This window comes from Mobula birostris, chromosome 14 (genome assembly GCF_030028105.1).
Source record: "Mobula birostris isolate sMobBir1 chromosome 14, sMobBir1.hap1, whole genome shotgun sequence".
NCBI classification, from domain to species: domain Eukaryota; kingdom Metazoa; phylum Chordata; class Chondrichthyes; order Myliobatiformes; family Myliobatidae; genus Mobula; species Mobula birostris.
Window position 1 is genome coordinate 96,916,580 of NC_092383.1, and position 15,435 is coordinate 96,932,014.

Here is a 15,435-nt window from a genome sequence, read left to right on the forward strand (position 1 = left end):
TGTAGGCCTTATGTTCAGTCTGCCCCGAGGAGGGTGAGTGACCCGGAGTGGCCTCTTTCCAGGGGTAACGTGTCTGTCATTACCCTGTCATTCCCCTTGGGGGGCTGCCAGACACTGCGATTCTTCTTCATCCACTGAAGATCTGTGTAAATGATGCCCGTCTCCAGTCGGTCTGTGGGACAGAAAGCAGAGGTGACAGGATCTGTACTGAAACCATTTCCACTTTACCCCATCTAACCCCTCTCTCCCACCCCTGTTGTCACCCCCCTGCCCATCCCCTCTCTGTTCCTCCCCCAAATACCAGACTCAACGACAGGGTGTCAGATCCACTCGCCTTCAGTCCCTGAAGTTACTTCCCTTCCCTCAGGTCCTCTCCTCCGTGTGACCGTGAGGAACACAGTGAGAGCAGAGATCAGGAGGGTCCTCACCACGAACAATCTGATCACCAGGGTCACTGAATATGGCACTGCTGTAACAGAGAGGAAAAGAGGTTTCCTGATGAATCCAGTCCTCATGCTCCCAGTGACACAGGATTGATGAATTCACTCCCTCTCTCCTCAGTCGGAGAAAACTCCCTGTCACCTCAACATGGTCCCTCAGTACCCTACAATCACCATCACGAAACTACCCTCCAAACCCCACCTCTCCACTCCGCTCCTCTCCCTTCCAACATCCCTCAGTCCCTCCACCCCATTCCCTCCAATCTCCATCACATCACTGTCCTGCACCCCTCTTCTCCCCTCCAATACCCCTCAGTCCCCTCATCCCCTAGTCACTATCACATCACTGCCCTCCACCACCCTTCTACACTGTGGTGCCCCCACTGGTACACAGAAGAAGAATACAGTTGACAGACATATTTGGAAATGTTTGTGACAGGAATTAAGGAAATGGCAGAGGAATCAAAACTGAAGTTCCCATCTTCTCAAACAAAGGTACAAAAAATCTCCCAGAAATACAAAGACCCTGTGGCCTTAACCAGCGAGGAGAGAAAATCTGTTCTCTAAAGCTGTTATCCTCTGCCTCATCCAGTCCTCAGTCACCCCTCACACATCCTCAGTTCCCTGCAACACAGACTCTGTCCACTGCTGTTAATCATTTCCCTCATCCATTCCCTCGATAACCCCTCTTTCTCAGTGCCTGTGCCAGTGACTGCAACTCCGCTCATGTCCATCCAGTTCTTTCTCACTGACTTCAGGACTGAAGGACGTCCTTTTAGAACTGAGTTGTGGAGAAATTACTTTAGTCAGAGGGTGGTAAATCTGTGGAATTTGTTGCCACGAGCGGCTGTGAAGGCCAAGGGTGTATTTAAGGGAGAGATAGGGAGGTTCTTGATTTACCAGGGCATCAAAGGTGTGCGGTGAAAGCAGGGGAGTGGGGATGACTGGAAGAATTGGATCAGCCCATGATTGAATGGCGGAGCAGGATCGACGGGCTGAATGGCCTACTTCTGCTCCTATATCTTATGGTCTTGTGATTGTTTTGTGTCTGATATTACCCCCGCTTGTCACAACCACAGATTCGGCAGTACAGTAGATACGGCAATCGCACTTGTGAATTTGCACGTGTTGGGTAATTATTATTTAATTGTGATAGTATTTAACTACATTCTTGTCGTCGTAGAGCTTGTCGAGACTTGGACAGAGCATAGCAAAGCTTCGCTGCCGTTTTGCATTCGGCCTTCCCTGAGCCATTGGACTTTCAAAATCACTGACTCTGAAGACTAACGGTATTCGTTTAACGTTTAGATATTCTTTTCAGCCGCAGTGTCGGCTTCGTTTCCCTTTCGAGAGTTTTAGTTAACGACCCTCTTTGGCCTAGCACTTATTGTTTTATTTCCCCTTGTTTGGATGAAAGTCTGAACTATCGACCTGCTTCAGTGTCTCTCACTCCGCACTTGGGCCATATCGGAACCGTGGTGACACTGCTTCCTGACACTGTCACCAGGAACCCCTCTTCCCCATCACCGTGTATCACTGAATGTACCCACTGATACTGACTGAGTTCCTCACGTTTTCCCTTCATCCCTCCTCTCCACAAACTCCCGGAGTCACTAAATGTATGTCCAGTGATGTCATTCAATCTCCCTTACCTAGTTCCTCAGAAACCCCTCTTCCTCAGTCTCCAGTGCCACTGACTGTTTCTCCACTGATGTTAATCCTGTTCCCTCACACTATCCCTCTGCAGCCCCTCTTCCCTCGTGTCTTTGTCCCTGTCTGTATCTCTGATGATGTTGATCCGGCTCCCTGACACTGTCCATTACTGCTCTGTGAGATTTGCCCCGTTCCCCGCAGAACTGAGGCTGAGTCAGTGTCCTGATCCGGCTGCTCCGGGCTTCGTGTCTGCAAACGTCGCAACGATTTTCCCCATTGTGTGATGAACTGAGGCTGAGTTAATGTCCTGATTCAGCTGCTCCAGGCTTCGTGTCTATGGACTCACTGGTTAATCTAACTCTCACATTCTCCCTCTGAAATCACTCACAGCAAGGGTCCTGTATCATAGACCAGATCTCCACAAATATTAGTCCAATTCTGTCAAAAAGAAAACTCTCAGTAAACCTCCTTCCCCAGCACATGTGCCACGGATTGTATTTCCTCTGATTTTAATCCAGCTCCCTCACAATGGCCCTCAGTAACCCCTCTCCTCAAACTCAGCCTCCACCTCCCTGACCACTCAGTGCCTCAGCTATCCGAAATAATCCTTCCCTCCAATCGAATCACTCCCTCCCTCCAGCAACAGTGCACAGTTGATTCAGTGTGGACCTTCTGCAAAATGTACTGCAGTTCCTCACCCAGTCTGTGCTGACAAATATGAGCAGAGGCCTGAGTATAAAATACAAAAAATGAAGGTTGCCGATAAAGTAAATGGTTCTCAACAGTACCCTCTCAAACAGTGTCAGAGTGCTGAATAGATACAAACTGAAGCTCCTCTGTGCTGCCCCATCTCACACTCCTGGGACGGGGAGATAACTAAATCCCAACTTCATCCTCCGACACTCACGATGTGTGTCCAGATTACAGACGTCCCCCAGCCGGACCTGTGCGGTGTCCTCACTGATGGGGTTGCTGGCCTCACACCTGTACACAACATCCTCCATCTCTGCTGTGCAATCACCCTGCATCGTCTTTCCGTCTTTCCAGAAGTGATGACTGCTGATGCCTCCTGTAACTTCTCCTCTCCACCAACTGAATCTGGTGGGGTTGCCAGAGGTCACGGAGCAGGTCATGGTGAGGTTACAAGTCCTGGTGATGTTCTGAACTGTGATGTTTGCTCCTGACACGGGCTCTGAGGGTGTGAGGGAGTGATGAAAGATGAATAAAGGAGATCCTTGTGGACACCTCGATCCCCAACTCCCCCATCCCATCCCCAACACTCCAGAGTGAACTTCAAGCCAATCCCACCTCAATTTTACCCAACGGTTTAACCCTTCCCTCACCAGTCACTTGCTGCTGGAGGAAGTTCCCATGTGCTGTGCCCTGCTTCCCAAACACAACCCACACTAATCTACAAATTCTCCATCATGTCCTGTTTATTGCACTCTATTCCAGGAATTCTCTCCATTTCCATGTTGTTAGTTACTCCTCTGTGTGGTCCCAGCATTCCTTCAAAACCTTAGTGAGCCCCAGCCCTGACCTGCCCTAATCTGATCCAAACAAGACACAGCCCACTCTATTCTGTCAGTCTCTCAATCTCCACTCTGCCTGCCCAGATTACGATGATGTCTTGAGATTCTGAAACCTGAGCCACTTCTTACGTCTCTGTTCTCACACCCTCTCCCACCGAAAGCAAGAATAAGATTCCTCTGGCCCTTTCCTTCTACCCCACTGGTCTCCACCTTCAGTGCATCAACATCTATGCTTCCTGGCCCTTTCAATGAGACTCCATTGAATCATAGAGCATTGCAGTGCCAAAACAAACTCTTCAGTCCATCTAGTCCATTCCTAGTCCCATTGATACACAACTGGTCATCACCTTCCACATCCCTCCCAATACTTATCCAAATTTCTGTTGGACATTGAAATCAAACCTAGTTCCAACACTTCCACCTGCACCTTGTTCCACCATCTGAGTGAAGAAATTCCCCCATCTTCCCCTGTAACTCTGGTCCTCAAGTCCTGATACTCTGCACTCTTTCAATCTTATTGATAACTTTCCTGTACGTAGGTGACCAGAATTGCACAAATACTTCAAATTAGGCCTCTCCAAGGTCTTGTACAATTTCAACATAACATCCCAACTCCTATACTCAATACGTTGATTTATGAAGCTTTTTTATGATGACCCTATCTACCTGTGACACCACTTTCAAGATATTATGGTTTTCCATTCCCAGATCTCTCTATTCTACTACACTCTTCAGTGCCTGACTGCTCATCATTTAAGTCCCACCCTGGTTTAGTTCCCAAAGGTCAAGAGCTTGTACTCGTCTGCATTAAATTTCATTTGTCAATTGTGACTCAGAAGTTCTAGTTGCTGTCACTTTGATTCTCCATCCTGCTCCCACTCTGACACACTGATTCTGATTTCTGACATTGCTCCAGTGGAGGTCATTGAATGGACGAGGGCCCGTCTCCAGCTTCATCTGATGCAGTACGTGAGGCTCTCTCTCCTTTTATAGAGCTGATGTTCAGAACAGTTTCATTGGCTGAAGGGTTTCTTTGACTACTGTCTGATTCTGTTAGTACCTCCAGTTGAACTGTCTTTTTGTGTCTTTCCCACTAGCCGTCAGTCTGTGGTTTTGTATTGCCATGTGCTCTTGTTTGTTTTCATGCCCCATGTGTTCCTGTCCCCGCTCCTGCTCTACTCCAGCCCCTGTATTACTGAGTACTCCGTCTCTCACCTGTTTCTCATTATTACCTGTATTGCTGCCCCCTGTGTCTCATTGTGCTCCACCTATCATCTGCCTCTCTGTTTATTGCTCAGTGTATTTCAATCCTGTGTTTTCACCTGTTCGTTGCTGGATTGTGCCAATGATGGCATCATATTGAGACAATCTTGGAAGAAACAGCCTCCCAATTCAATATTACACCATACTTTGACATGCTAAAGGTCAAAGGTAAATGCAGGATAATTGTACCGTTACAATGTACCAACAATGCTTCCTTGGCCGTACATAGATTTTTCACCTACCTTGTCGTTCACACCCACACTCCAGACACACAGAATGAATGTTCATCAGAATTGTCAGGTTTGCAATCAACTCCAGTCCACAGCTACAGGAAAACTACTGTTCAGAGCTGCATTTTAAATTCAATCTACAATCCACCTTCATGTCTGAAGATGGGTTGTGGTGAGATTAATATTTTTATATTACTTAACTGCACAATGTGCCCTAACAGAGGAGTAATTCAGTGTATTGAACACACAGGATCTCACTCAGCACAGCACAGCATGAAGGCTGAGGAATAAACACCTTGCTGAGCTCAGACCTCAGATTGGGAAATTAACACTCAGTGTCCCGGGAAACAGACTGGATAACTGGGATCCCTGAGCATGACAGACCAGACATTTGACTGGAGATACAGTGTGTAACTGTGACCCACAAATACAGACTGTTCAGGCCAATCACACCAGGTCCATTCTCCCTGTGTGCTGAGCTCCCTCCATCTCAGATACATGAAATTCCCCAATGTTGGTTCGATCCCTTCCGGCTCCTGTCTCAGTCTCTGTGGATGTGGCGTGTGTCACTGACTCAGTCTCACTACACTGGGACCGTGAGCCCAGCTCTGGACACAGGTAGTCAGTGGGGTTCAGTAAACAGGAAAACACACAGAATCTGCCCTCACCCATCCATTAGGGGTGTTTCGGGAACTGGTGAAACCTGGGCCCCTCCGCAGTGTCTCACTCACCGTACACCTCCAGTCGCACTGTTGTTTTACTTTCAGCTCCTGAACTTGCAGCTGTAAACATCACCTGATAATCACCAGAGTCCTCTCTCCGTAGATCATGGATTTCCAGACTGACGTTCCCAGGATGAAAGGTTACCCTGTTCTTGTACTGCTCATTACTGTAGTAGCTGATGTTCCCATTCGAGTACTTCACAATCCTGATTCTGGGCGATACCCAAATCCAATGAACCTCATCGTCCGGTCTGACTGGGATCCCAGAAGGTAAGGAGACTGAGTGTCCCTGAGCTCCGGTCACCGTGGTAGGGGGAGCCTCAATCCCAGCTGAGGAGACAAGACAAGACAGTCCGTAGGTGAGGTCAGTGATAGGAAGAGGAATCAGACCTGAGAAAATCAAAGACACAGGAGGAAGCCAAGCGGCCCATCATGTTGTTCCCAGCCCCATGAGACAGACAGCACAAAGTCAGTGTTGTTTCATGCCAAGACACTTCATCAGGACTCCAGACTCTCTGTACCCGGCACTCAGAAATGAAGTTGCAACCTGCAGCCAGATATCAATGGTCAGGTGGGGGGGTGGGGTGGTCACAGATATTTTCTAGTGTCACGAACTCCGTGACAGGAATAAAGAACTAGCAGAGATGGAAAACACTTTGGCGTCCAGTATTGCTATAAACTAATAATATTTATTAGTAACTACACAATACAGTAATATAAATGTAAATAGATCAAACAGGTTAGCAATGATTATATATATATATAAAAATAAGTATCAGTAAGTGTGGAAATATATGTATGAAAAACCAAGCTTCTTTAAGTCTAGGGGTAAAAAGATACAGTCTTACGATGATGAGTAAAGTTCAGTTCAGTTCAGTTCGTGGTATTCAGTTGAGTAGTGATGGAGAGAGAGAGAGGGAGAGATTTGAATCTTCAGATGAGCTGATGCCGTCGATCTTCTCGTTGTCCTTCGAAATCCTTTCAAAGTCACCGACTGTGACCTTAACAAAGGGGACTGGTTTTCTGTGGTGGAGCTATGCCCCAGGCCAGGGTGGACACATGGACAACTCCCCACCAGTCAACCCCTTTCCTCTTTTCACATGCAGAGCGATGGATCGATCCGCCTGATCGATCCTCCAACACCCACTTTTTCTGCAGGCACAAAAATGCTCATTCAGTGTCCAAACATGTGTCTGAGGTCTGTATCATCTGACCTCCTATTTATCTTCTCGTGCTGAGCATCAATTGTCACTCAAATAATCCCTCCTTCCTCTCTCTGTGAAGAAATGCAAGCAGGCAAAAAGTCCCAGAAGAAGTATCAACAACCTGCCAAAAATCATAACGTCGTGTGTCCATTAAATAACACTGCCTTCGGTCACCATAGCAAATTACGTGCTGCTTGGTGCTGTCTCCAACTCCAGCAGAAATCCAACAGTTAACCAGTTCTTTCTCGTTCCTTAAAGTGACAGTCCCACAGAGAGTCTTTGTCTCTCTCTCTCTTTTACAAACAAGCTATCGGTAGTAAATAACTCTCTCTCTCTCTTTTCAAAAGCACAGTTCATAGGGGTACTTCAGGGTCCCCTCACACTCCCCTTCCTCAGAGGAAAAACAATTGATGAAGATTTTTTTTTGTCTATGTGTAAATTACAGAGTTTGAAACAATACAGGTAAAATCATCAGATAACTGAGCAAAAATGTGTTCGACTTCCAACTTAATATCTGAATAACTAATCAGCTATAATATTGTCAATACCTTTCACATGTTTGATTTTTAAGTCACATTCCTGCAATATCAGATTCCAATTTAACAATCTTCTATTCTTAGCCTTCATCCTAATTAGAAACATCAACAGATGTGTGGTAAACCATATATACATGTTGTAACTGGGTTACCTGTCTGGACACGCTCCTCTGCTGACTGCCCCTGTGGCTCCTCCCACAGACCCCTGAATAAAGGCGATTTCACCATTGCTGCTCCTCCTCAGTCCAGGGGCAGACACTCAGCATGAAGGTCACGTCTTACTGCGAATAAAAGCCTTTCAGCATTTACCCTACTTCCAGTCTTTTGGAATTATTGAAGGTGCATCACCATGTAAACCACAAGTGGTCTCTGGGCAACAGAAAGAGATGGAGGTCTCTGAACATAGACCTCAAAATGTTGTAAAGCCAGAATAAGTGCTAGTAATTCCTTTTCAACAGATGAATATTTTCTCTGGTGTACATTAAAGTTCTTTGAGAAATAAGCTACTGGACGTTCAATGTCATTAACTCCTTCCTGTAACAGTACTGCCCCAGCAGCTTCGTCACTAACGCCTGTTGCTATAGAAAATGGCTTTGAAAAAATCAGGTGCTTTGAGCACAGGATTATAACACAGGATGGTTTCCAGACATTTAAACGCCTACTGGCAAAGGTCATTCCATACAAATCTTTCACATTTCCCCAGGAGTTTTGTTAGGGAGAGAGCAATGTCAGCAAAGTTCTTACAACACTTACAGTAATACCCAACCATTCCTAAAATCCTTCTCAAAGTTTTCCTGTCAGTCAGAACAGGAACCTCAGCAATAGCTTGAACATTGGACTGCACAGAAGCCAGCTGGCCTTGGCCCACCACGTAACCCAGATATGTAACTGTGGCGTGGCCAAACTCACTTTTAGCGAGGTTCACAGTAAGATTGGCCTTGGAAAGTCTGTCAAACAGTTTTTCTACCACTGCAATATGCTCTTCCCAGGTGTCATTCAAGACCACTAAATCATTGATATAAACCCCTGTGCTCTCTTACCCTCCAATCACAGAATTGATCATTCTTTGAAATGTCCCGGCTGCATTTTTCATCTCGAAGTGTAAGACATTGTACTCATACAGTCTAGACGGTGTCACAAATGCTGATATCTCTTTAGCCCTCTCTGTTTAAGGAACACCCCATCATTCTTTTAACAAGTCAATCTTAATAGGTATTCAGCCGTCCCCACTCTGTCAATACAATCATCCATTCTCTTTCCTTGTTCTTTCTTGTTTCTAATTCCTTTTTCAACCAAGTCAGACACTTCAGACTTTAACTGAGCTTTAACACAAGGTTCAGAATCCTGTGAACTCACAGGTACTTCCACAACCTGAACACAGTCAATCGGAACAGCTGCCTCTTCTGGGCTGTCATCACTTGTCCCAGTTTCAAATTCAAGGTCACCCCGAGCCTCACAGCTATTCTCTGGCAAACTCTTTTCTGGAGTAAACTCAACCTCGTGGGTTAAACCAACTTCGTCTGCTTTCTTATCAAACCCCTGCAAGGTAGTGGCATCCTCTGCATCTGGGTATCCTTACCTCATCAGCAACACAACTTTTCAATTCATCACACAAAACAAGCCCTTCCAAGCTGTAAAAATCATCAGCGTCTGACACTAAACCTCTTTGCTGCCACCTCTCCTTTTTAAACTGTCTATGTCTTCCTGCCACGTGATCTTCACATTTGCATTTCTCCCTTTTGAGCTGTCTCTGTCTTCCTGCCTCTTCTCTCTGTCTTGCTGTCTCTCTAGCTTCTTTCTTGAATTGTTTTAATTTCAATTCATGCTCCATTCTTAACTTTTCCAACTGAAGCTGAAGCTCATCCTCAGCAGATTCACCTTCCATGAACAACTCTAACGCCTCCTCATCAAACATTCCCTTATCTACATAATGCTGGGCTATTATCGTCTGCATCTGAGCTTTCCTCATTATAGTGGTCACCTTTAGTTTTAACTTTTGAGCAATTCCCAACAGCACAACCCTTGTAGCATCATCCAACGCTTCTGGGGTTGGTTCCAACATAAACTCCACAACACTAACGTCCATTTCTGTTGTATTTCCACACAACCAAATCAAAAGGGATTTTCCCTCAATCAGTTCATACCAGCCTCCTGAACAATTTGTTCATATCGCGGATGAAGGCCCCAATTCATGTCACGAACCCCGTGATGGGAATAAAGAACCAAACAGAGATGGAAAACACTTTGGAGTCAAGTATTGTTATAAACTAATAATATTTATTAGTAACTACGCCATACAGTAATATAAATGTAAATAGATCAAACAGGTTAGCAATGATTATATATATAAGTAAGTATCAGTATGTGTGGAAATATATTTATGAAAAACCAAGCTTCTTTAAGTCTAGGGGTAAAAAGATACAGTCTTACGATGATGAGTAGAGTTCGGTTCAGTTCAGTTCGTGGTATTGAGTTGAGTAGTGATGGAGAGAGAGAGAGGGAGAGATTTGAATCTTCAGGTGAACTGACGCCGTCAATCTTCTCGTTGTCCTTCGAAATCCTTTCAAAGTCACTGACTGTGACTTTAACAAAGGGGACCAGTTTTCTGTGGCGGAGCTATCTCCCAGGCCAGGGTGGACACATGGACAACTCCCCACCAGTCAACCCCTTTCCTCTTTTCACCGCAAGAGCGATGGATCGATCCGCCTGGTCGATCCTCCAACACCCACTTTTTCTGCAGGCACAACAATGCTCATTCAGTGTCCAAACATGTGTCTGAGGTCTGTATCATCTGACCTCCTATTTTATCTTCCCGTGCTGAGCATCAACTGTCACTCAAATAACTCCTCCTTCCTCTCTCTGTGAAGAAATGCAAGCAGGCAAAAAGTCCTTGAAGAAGTATCAACAACCTGCCAAAAATTATACCATCGTGTGTCCATTAAGTAACGCCCCTCGGTCACCATAGCAACTTATGAGCAACTTCAAAAGCACAGTTCATAGGAGTACTTCAGGGTCCCCTCACACTAGAAAAGTTTGGGGTGAGATACTGGGATACCCTCACTGTGTGTGTGCAGGGGTCAGGAGGTCAACTGATCGGACTCAGGGTGACGAACACTCAGCTGGAATTGTCCCTGGATCTGGCTCTCCTAAAGAGGTGGTTCAGCACAACTTGAGCCGTCTCTGGGAAATGTCTCACAGGCTGCACCTCCCGTCCCCAGGGGGTTCCTTGCACCAGCTGCTCCTGTACACTCTGCACTGTCTGACCTTCACCTGTTGCCTGGACATCCAGTGTCAGGTGGTGAGGGTGGAGTCCCAGTTAGAGTCTGTCTGTGAGGACTCTGCCACTCCTCATCAGACCTTGGAGCAAAGAGGGTGAACAGTCCAATGCTACAATTTCTGTTGTCCGAGAGGGTCAGAATTCCCTGTTTAGATGGATAGAGGTGTCTAGTGAGCTGCTGTCAGCAGCCTGTGCCCCACCAGGGGTGATTGGCTTAAGAAGGGTGTAAGAGAATCTAGCTGGATGTGGTAGTGGAGATGGTGTCTTGCCTGACCTACCGGACCAGGCTTCCTGTTGAATAGTTCACATCTATACATTGTCGTCAATCTCCTTTTGTCCATGTTCTCCCTGTTCCAACTGCTCCCAGTCACCCATTGACCAGATAATCCTGTAGCCAGCTTATCCCCATGGCACTCTGTCAGAGACACCCCAACACCCGCTTTCCCTATAGTTTTTTCTTCCTCTCCACAAACGTCTTAATCTTTGTATTATTACCCAACCCACAAACACATCATAACATGGTTAACGGGATCAGGGAGGAGTGACTCAGAGTCTGGTGTGGCTTTCAGTTCCTGTGGCACTGGCATTAGTACTGGAGAAGGAGAGCACCGTTCCACTGGGACAGACTGTGATCAGACTTCCACTGAATCCAATCACGAGGGAGGTAGACTGAATTTAAATTCGATAAAACTGTGTTGGGAGGAGGACCCCAATGCTGGGAAATCTGGAAGGTTGAAGAGGAGCAACAAGGAAGGGGAAAGAGGTCTCGATAACCAGGAGGAGAACAAACTGAATTTGTCTAAATCTAAACAAACTACTGAAGATCATATGTGTGAGTTCACTCTGCAGGAAAGTGATCATGATGCTTTTGTCATGGTGTCAGTGAAGCACCTTCAATTACTCCAAAAGACTGAGGTTTGGTAAAATACTGAAGGGCTTTTATTCGCTGTACAATACGACCTCCACAGTGAGTGTCTGCCCCCGGACTGAGAGGGAGGGGCAAGGCGAACACCTTTATACAGGACTCTGTGGGAGGAGCCACAGGTGCAGTCAGCAGAGGGGTGTGTCCAGACAGGTAACCGAGTTACAACATATATACATGGTTTACCACATTCACCCCTCCTTTTTTTTAAAAAGAGTCCCGCGAGGTGAAGTGACTGACAATATTTACAAGAAGTATATTTACAGTTCAAGTCTATCAGGTGGTCGAGTCCGTTGCTGTGATCTACGTAGCACCGGCGATGGCAGTTGTGCTGGCTCTGGCCTGACTTCAGGTGCCAGCACATTAGGCGTCGGTAATCCCTCGTGCGTGTGCGTCGCGTCCAGTATGGGAGTGCCGTGTGGTGTCTGTATAGGGCTTGGGGTGCACGGTGTCTCGTAGGTACATACATTGGTGGGTACGGGGTCAATAGTTACCACAGAGTGTTCAGGGTAGGGGCCCGGAGCTCCTGCGGGCGCCAGGTCGCGGATGGAGACCGTGTCCTCCCGCCCATCAGGTAAAACCACGTAGGCATACTGGGGGTTCGCATGAAGTAAGTGAACCCTCTCGACTATCGGGGAGTACTTATTGCTCCTCGCATGTTTCCGGAGCAGCACTGGCCCCGGGGACGTCAGCCAAGATGGTAGGGTGGTTCCAGTGATCAATTTTCACTGGCGTGGTGAGGTGCCCCGTGAGCACCTGTTGGTTGTAGGCGGTGAGAGGTGGCGCCGACCAAGATGGCCGCCCCCATGTCTCGCACGTGGTGGTGGCGTGCAGGGAAGATGGCGGCAGGCAAGATGGCGACCCCCACGTCTCGCATACGGCGCTGCTCGATCCCGCTCGCGGTTTTGACTTACAGACCTTGGCGAAGTAGCCCTTCTTTCCGCAGCTGGAGCAGGTAGCTTGTCGGGCCGGGCAGCGTTTCCGGGGGTGCTTCTCCAGTCCGCAGAAGTAGCACTTCGCGGGCTCACGACTGGCGGCAGCCGAGGTCGATTTGCCGGCAGTTTGTGGGGTCTGCGGCGCCCACGAGGCCATCGGGGGATTGCGTGCCTGGAGAGCCTTGGAGTTATGCAGAGCGGCCTCCAATGTATCAACCAGCTCGATCGCCGAACTTAGGGTAAGATCGGCTTTTTCCAGCAGCTGCTGGCGCACGTACACTGACCTGGTCCCCGTGACGAAGGCGTCTCTCACTAGGAGTTCTGCATGCTGCGCCGCCATCAGCTCCTGGCAATTGCAGGCCCACACGAGTGTCTGTAGGGCCCGGACAAACTCAGCACTCGATTCCCCGGGGTGTTGTTGCCGTGTCGCTAAGCGATGCCGAGCATAGACGCTGTTTATCGGCCGTAGGTATTGTCTTTTGAGTGCGTTTATCGCGCCGTCGTAGTTCAGCTGGTCTCTGATCAGCGAATAGACCCGTGGACTGACCCTGGAGAGTAGAACTCTGCGCTTCGCTACGGGGTCGGTCGCTTTAATCTCCTCTAGATACGCTTCGAAGCAGGCCAGCCAGAGTTTGAAAGCGTTTCCAGCTTCAGGTGTTTGCGGATTGAGGTCTAATTTTTCTGGTCTCAGGGCCTGCTCCATGTTTTAAAACGTACAGCGAATAAAATTGAAGCACCTTCAATTACTCCAAAAGACTGAGGTTTGGTAAAATACTGAAAGGCTTTTATTCGCTGTACAATACGACCTCCACAGTGAGTGCCTGCCCCCGGACTGAGGGGGAGGGGCAAGGCGAACACCTTTATACAGGATTCTGTGGGAGGAGCCACAGGCGCAGTCAGCAGAGGGGTGTGTCCAGACAGGTAACCGAGTTACAACATATATACATGGTTTACCACAGTCAGAACAACAAAGACCTCAACATAATCAAGACAGAAGAACTCGTTGTTGACCCAAGGAAGTGTGTGTGTGTAGACAACCCTGTCCTGATCAAAACAGCTACTGTAGAGATGGTTGACAGATTTGAAGCAGACATCCTTATCAACAGCATAGTCTCCTGGTCTCTCCAACTCACACAGTGACCAAGAAAGCACGTCAACCCAAATTGAATAAAAGTGATCAATACAAAGAGAGTTTAACAATCCCCGTGACCCCAAATGAGACACTGAACACAAAGTGAAAACCCACTTTGTTCAAAGACAAACAATTAGACATGAAAAGTTCACAATCGAAGGAACACTACATACCCGTGAGGTGACACTGAGAAAATACAATCCACATACAAACTGATAAAATCCCTTTCTTCTTTAAAAACAACCCATAGCTCTGACACATACGTCTTACTCAAATTTCCCATTGTGTGGTACATGTTCTTTCTCTCTCTCGCACACACACACACTCAGAGACAGAAACACCACAAACTGACACACAGAAACACACACACACACACACACACACACACACACACACACAGACAATTGCGCATGCTTACACACATGTGCGGACTCACACACGCACAGACGCACACACAAATGCGCACACGTGCACAGACACAGACACAGAGGCACAGACACACTCACATGCAAACACTCACACTCTCTATCACCTATCACCTGTCCAGCTCCTGGCTCCATCCCTCCCCCTCCTGTCTACTCCTATCATTTTGGATCTCCCCCTCCCCCTCCAACTTTCAAATCCCTTACTCACTCTTCCTTCAGTTAGTCCTGACGAAGGGTCTCAGCCTGAAACGTCGACTGCACCTCTTCCTAGAGATGGTGCCTGGCCTGCTGCGTTCACCAGCAACTTTTATGTGTGTTGCTTGAATTTCCAGCATCTGCAGAATTCCTGTTGTTTGTGTTTTTAAACTCACACTCTCTGCTCTGTTGTTCCATTGTGTGATCTGGGTTCACAAACACTTTGCCGAGCTCGTGTCAACATGACGAGCAGGAGCAGGAAGCAGACGTGCTACCATTGAACCAGACAACATGTTCAAATGATCTTGCTGAAACATTTTCTTGCTATTTTCCTTGATCTCCTTAATATCTAGAAATCTATCAATGAAAGAAGAATTTCCAGATCACCGGAGAATCCCAGTGATTTACCACAGTATGCCGGCTGGCTTCGTAATGGCCTGGTATGGGAACACTATGTATTTGAATGGAAAATCCTACAAAATGTACTGAATATGGTCCAGTACATCATGGATAAAACCTTCCCAGCCACTGAAAGCAGCTACATGAAACATTGCCATAATCAAAGATCCTCACCACCCAGGCCATGCTCTTTTCTCACTGCTGTCATCAGGTAGAAGGTACAAGTGCCTCAGGACCTACACGACCAGGTTCAAGAACAGGTTATTTTTTGATATTTATTTATATTTGCATTTTCACAGTTTGCTGTCTATTGACCCTGTTTACAGTTACTGTTCTATAGATTTGCTAAGTATGCCCGCAGAGAAAGAATCTCAGGGTTGTATGAGGTGACATATCTCTACTCTGATAATAAAACTTATTTTGAACTTTTTGAATAGAGGCCTAGTCTATTACCCACACTAGTGACATGTCAGACCCACCACATCAGAAACCAGTCTGGTGAATCTTTGTGATAATTCCCCTTCAGCATCCATTTCTCACCCATTATCACAGATTCCAACATTGTCCCC

General features: G+C 47.0%; 1 protein-coding gene and 1 long non-coding RNA gene across 2 annotated transcripts in view; both read right to left on the minus strand.

Annotated features, from left to right (window-relative positions):
• Positions 1-320: 320 nt before the first annotated feature.
• On the minus strand, positions 321-9,550 carry LOC140209418 (CD48 antigen-like). Its single transcript, XM_072277665.1, has 4 exons — positions 9,460-9,550; positions 5,850-6,170; positions 2,997-3,285; positions 321-495 (listed from the first exon to the last, which is right to left on the minus strand). The coding sequence occupies exons 1-4, from the start codon at positions 9,548-9,550 to the stop codon at positions 321-323; spliced, it is 876 nt and encodes a 291-aa protein (XP_072133766.1).
• A 325-nt stretch (positions 9,551-9,875) lies between these two features.
• LOC140210138 (uncharacterized) overlaps positions 9,876-15,435 on the minus strand; it is a 37,334-nt gene continuing 31,774 nt past the window's right edge. Inside the window, exon 4 of the long non-coding RNA XR_011889165.1 lies at positions 9,876-10,440. This is a non-coding gene — a long non-coding RNA (uncharacterized lncRNA). The remainder of the gene's footprint in view (positions 10,441-15,435) is intronic.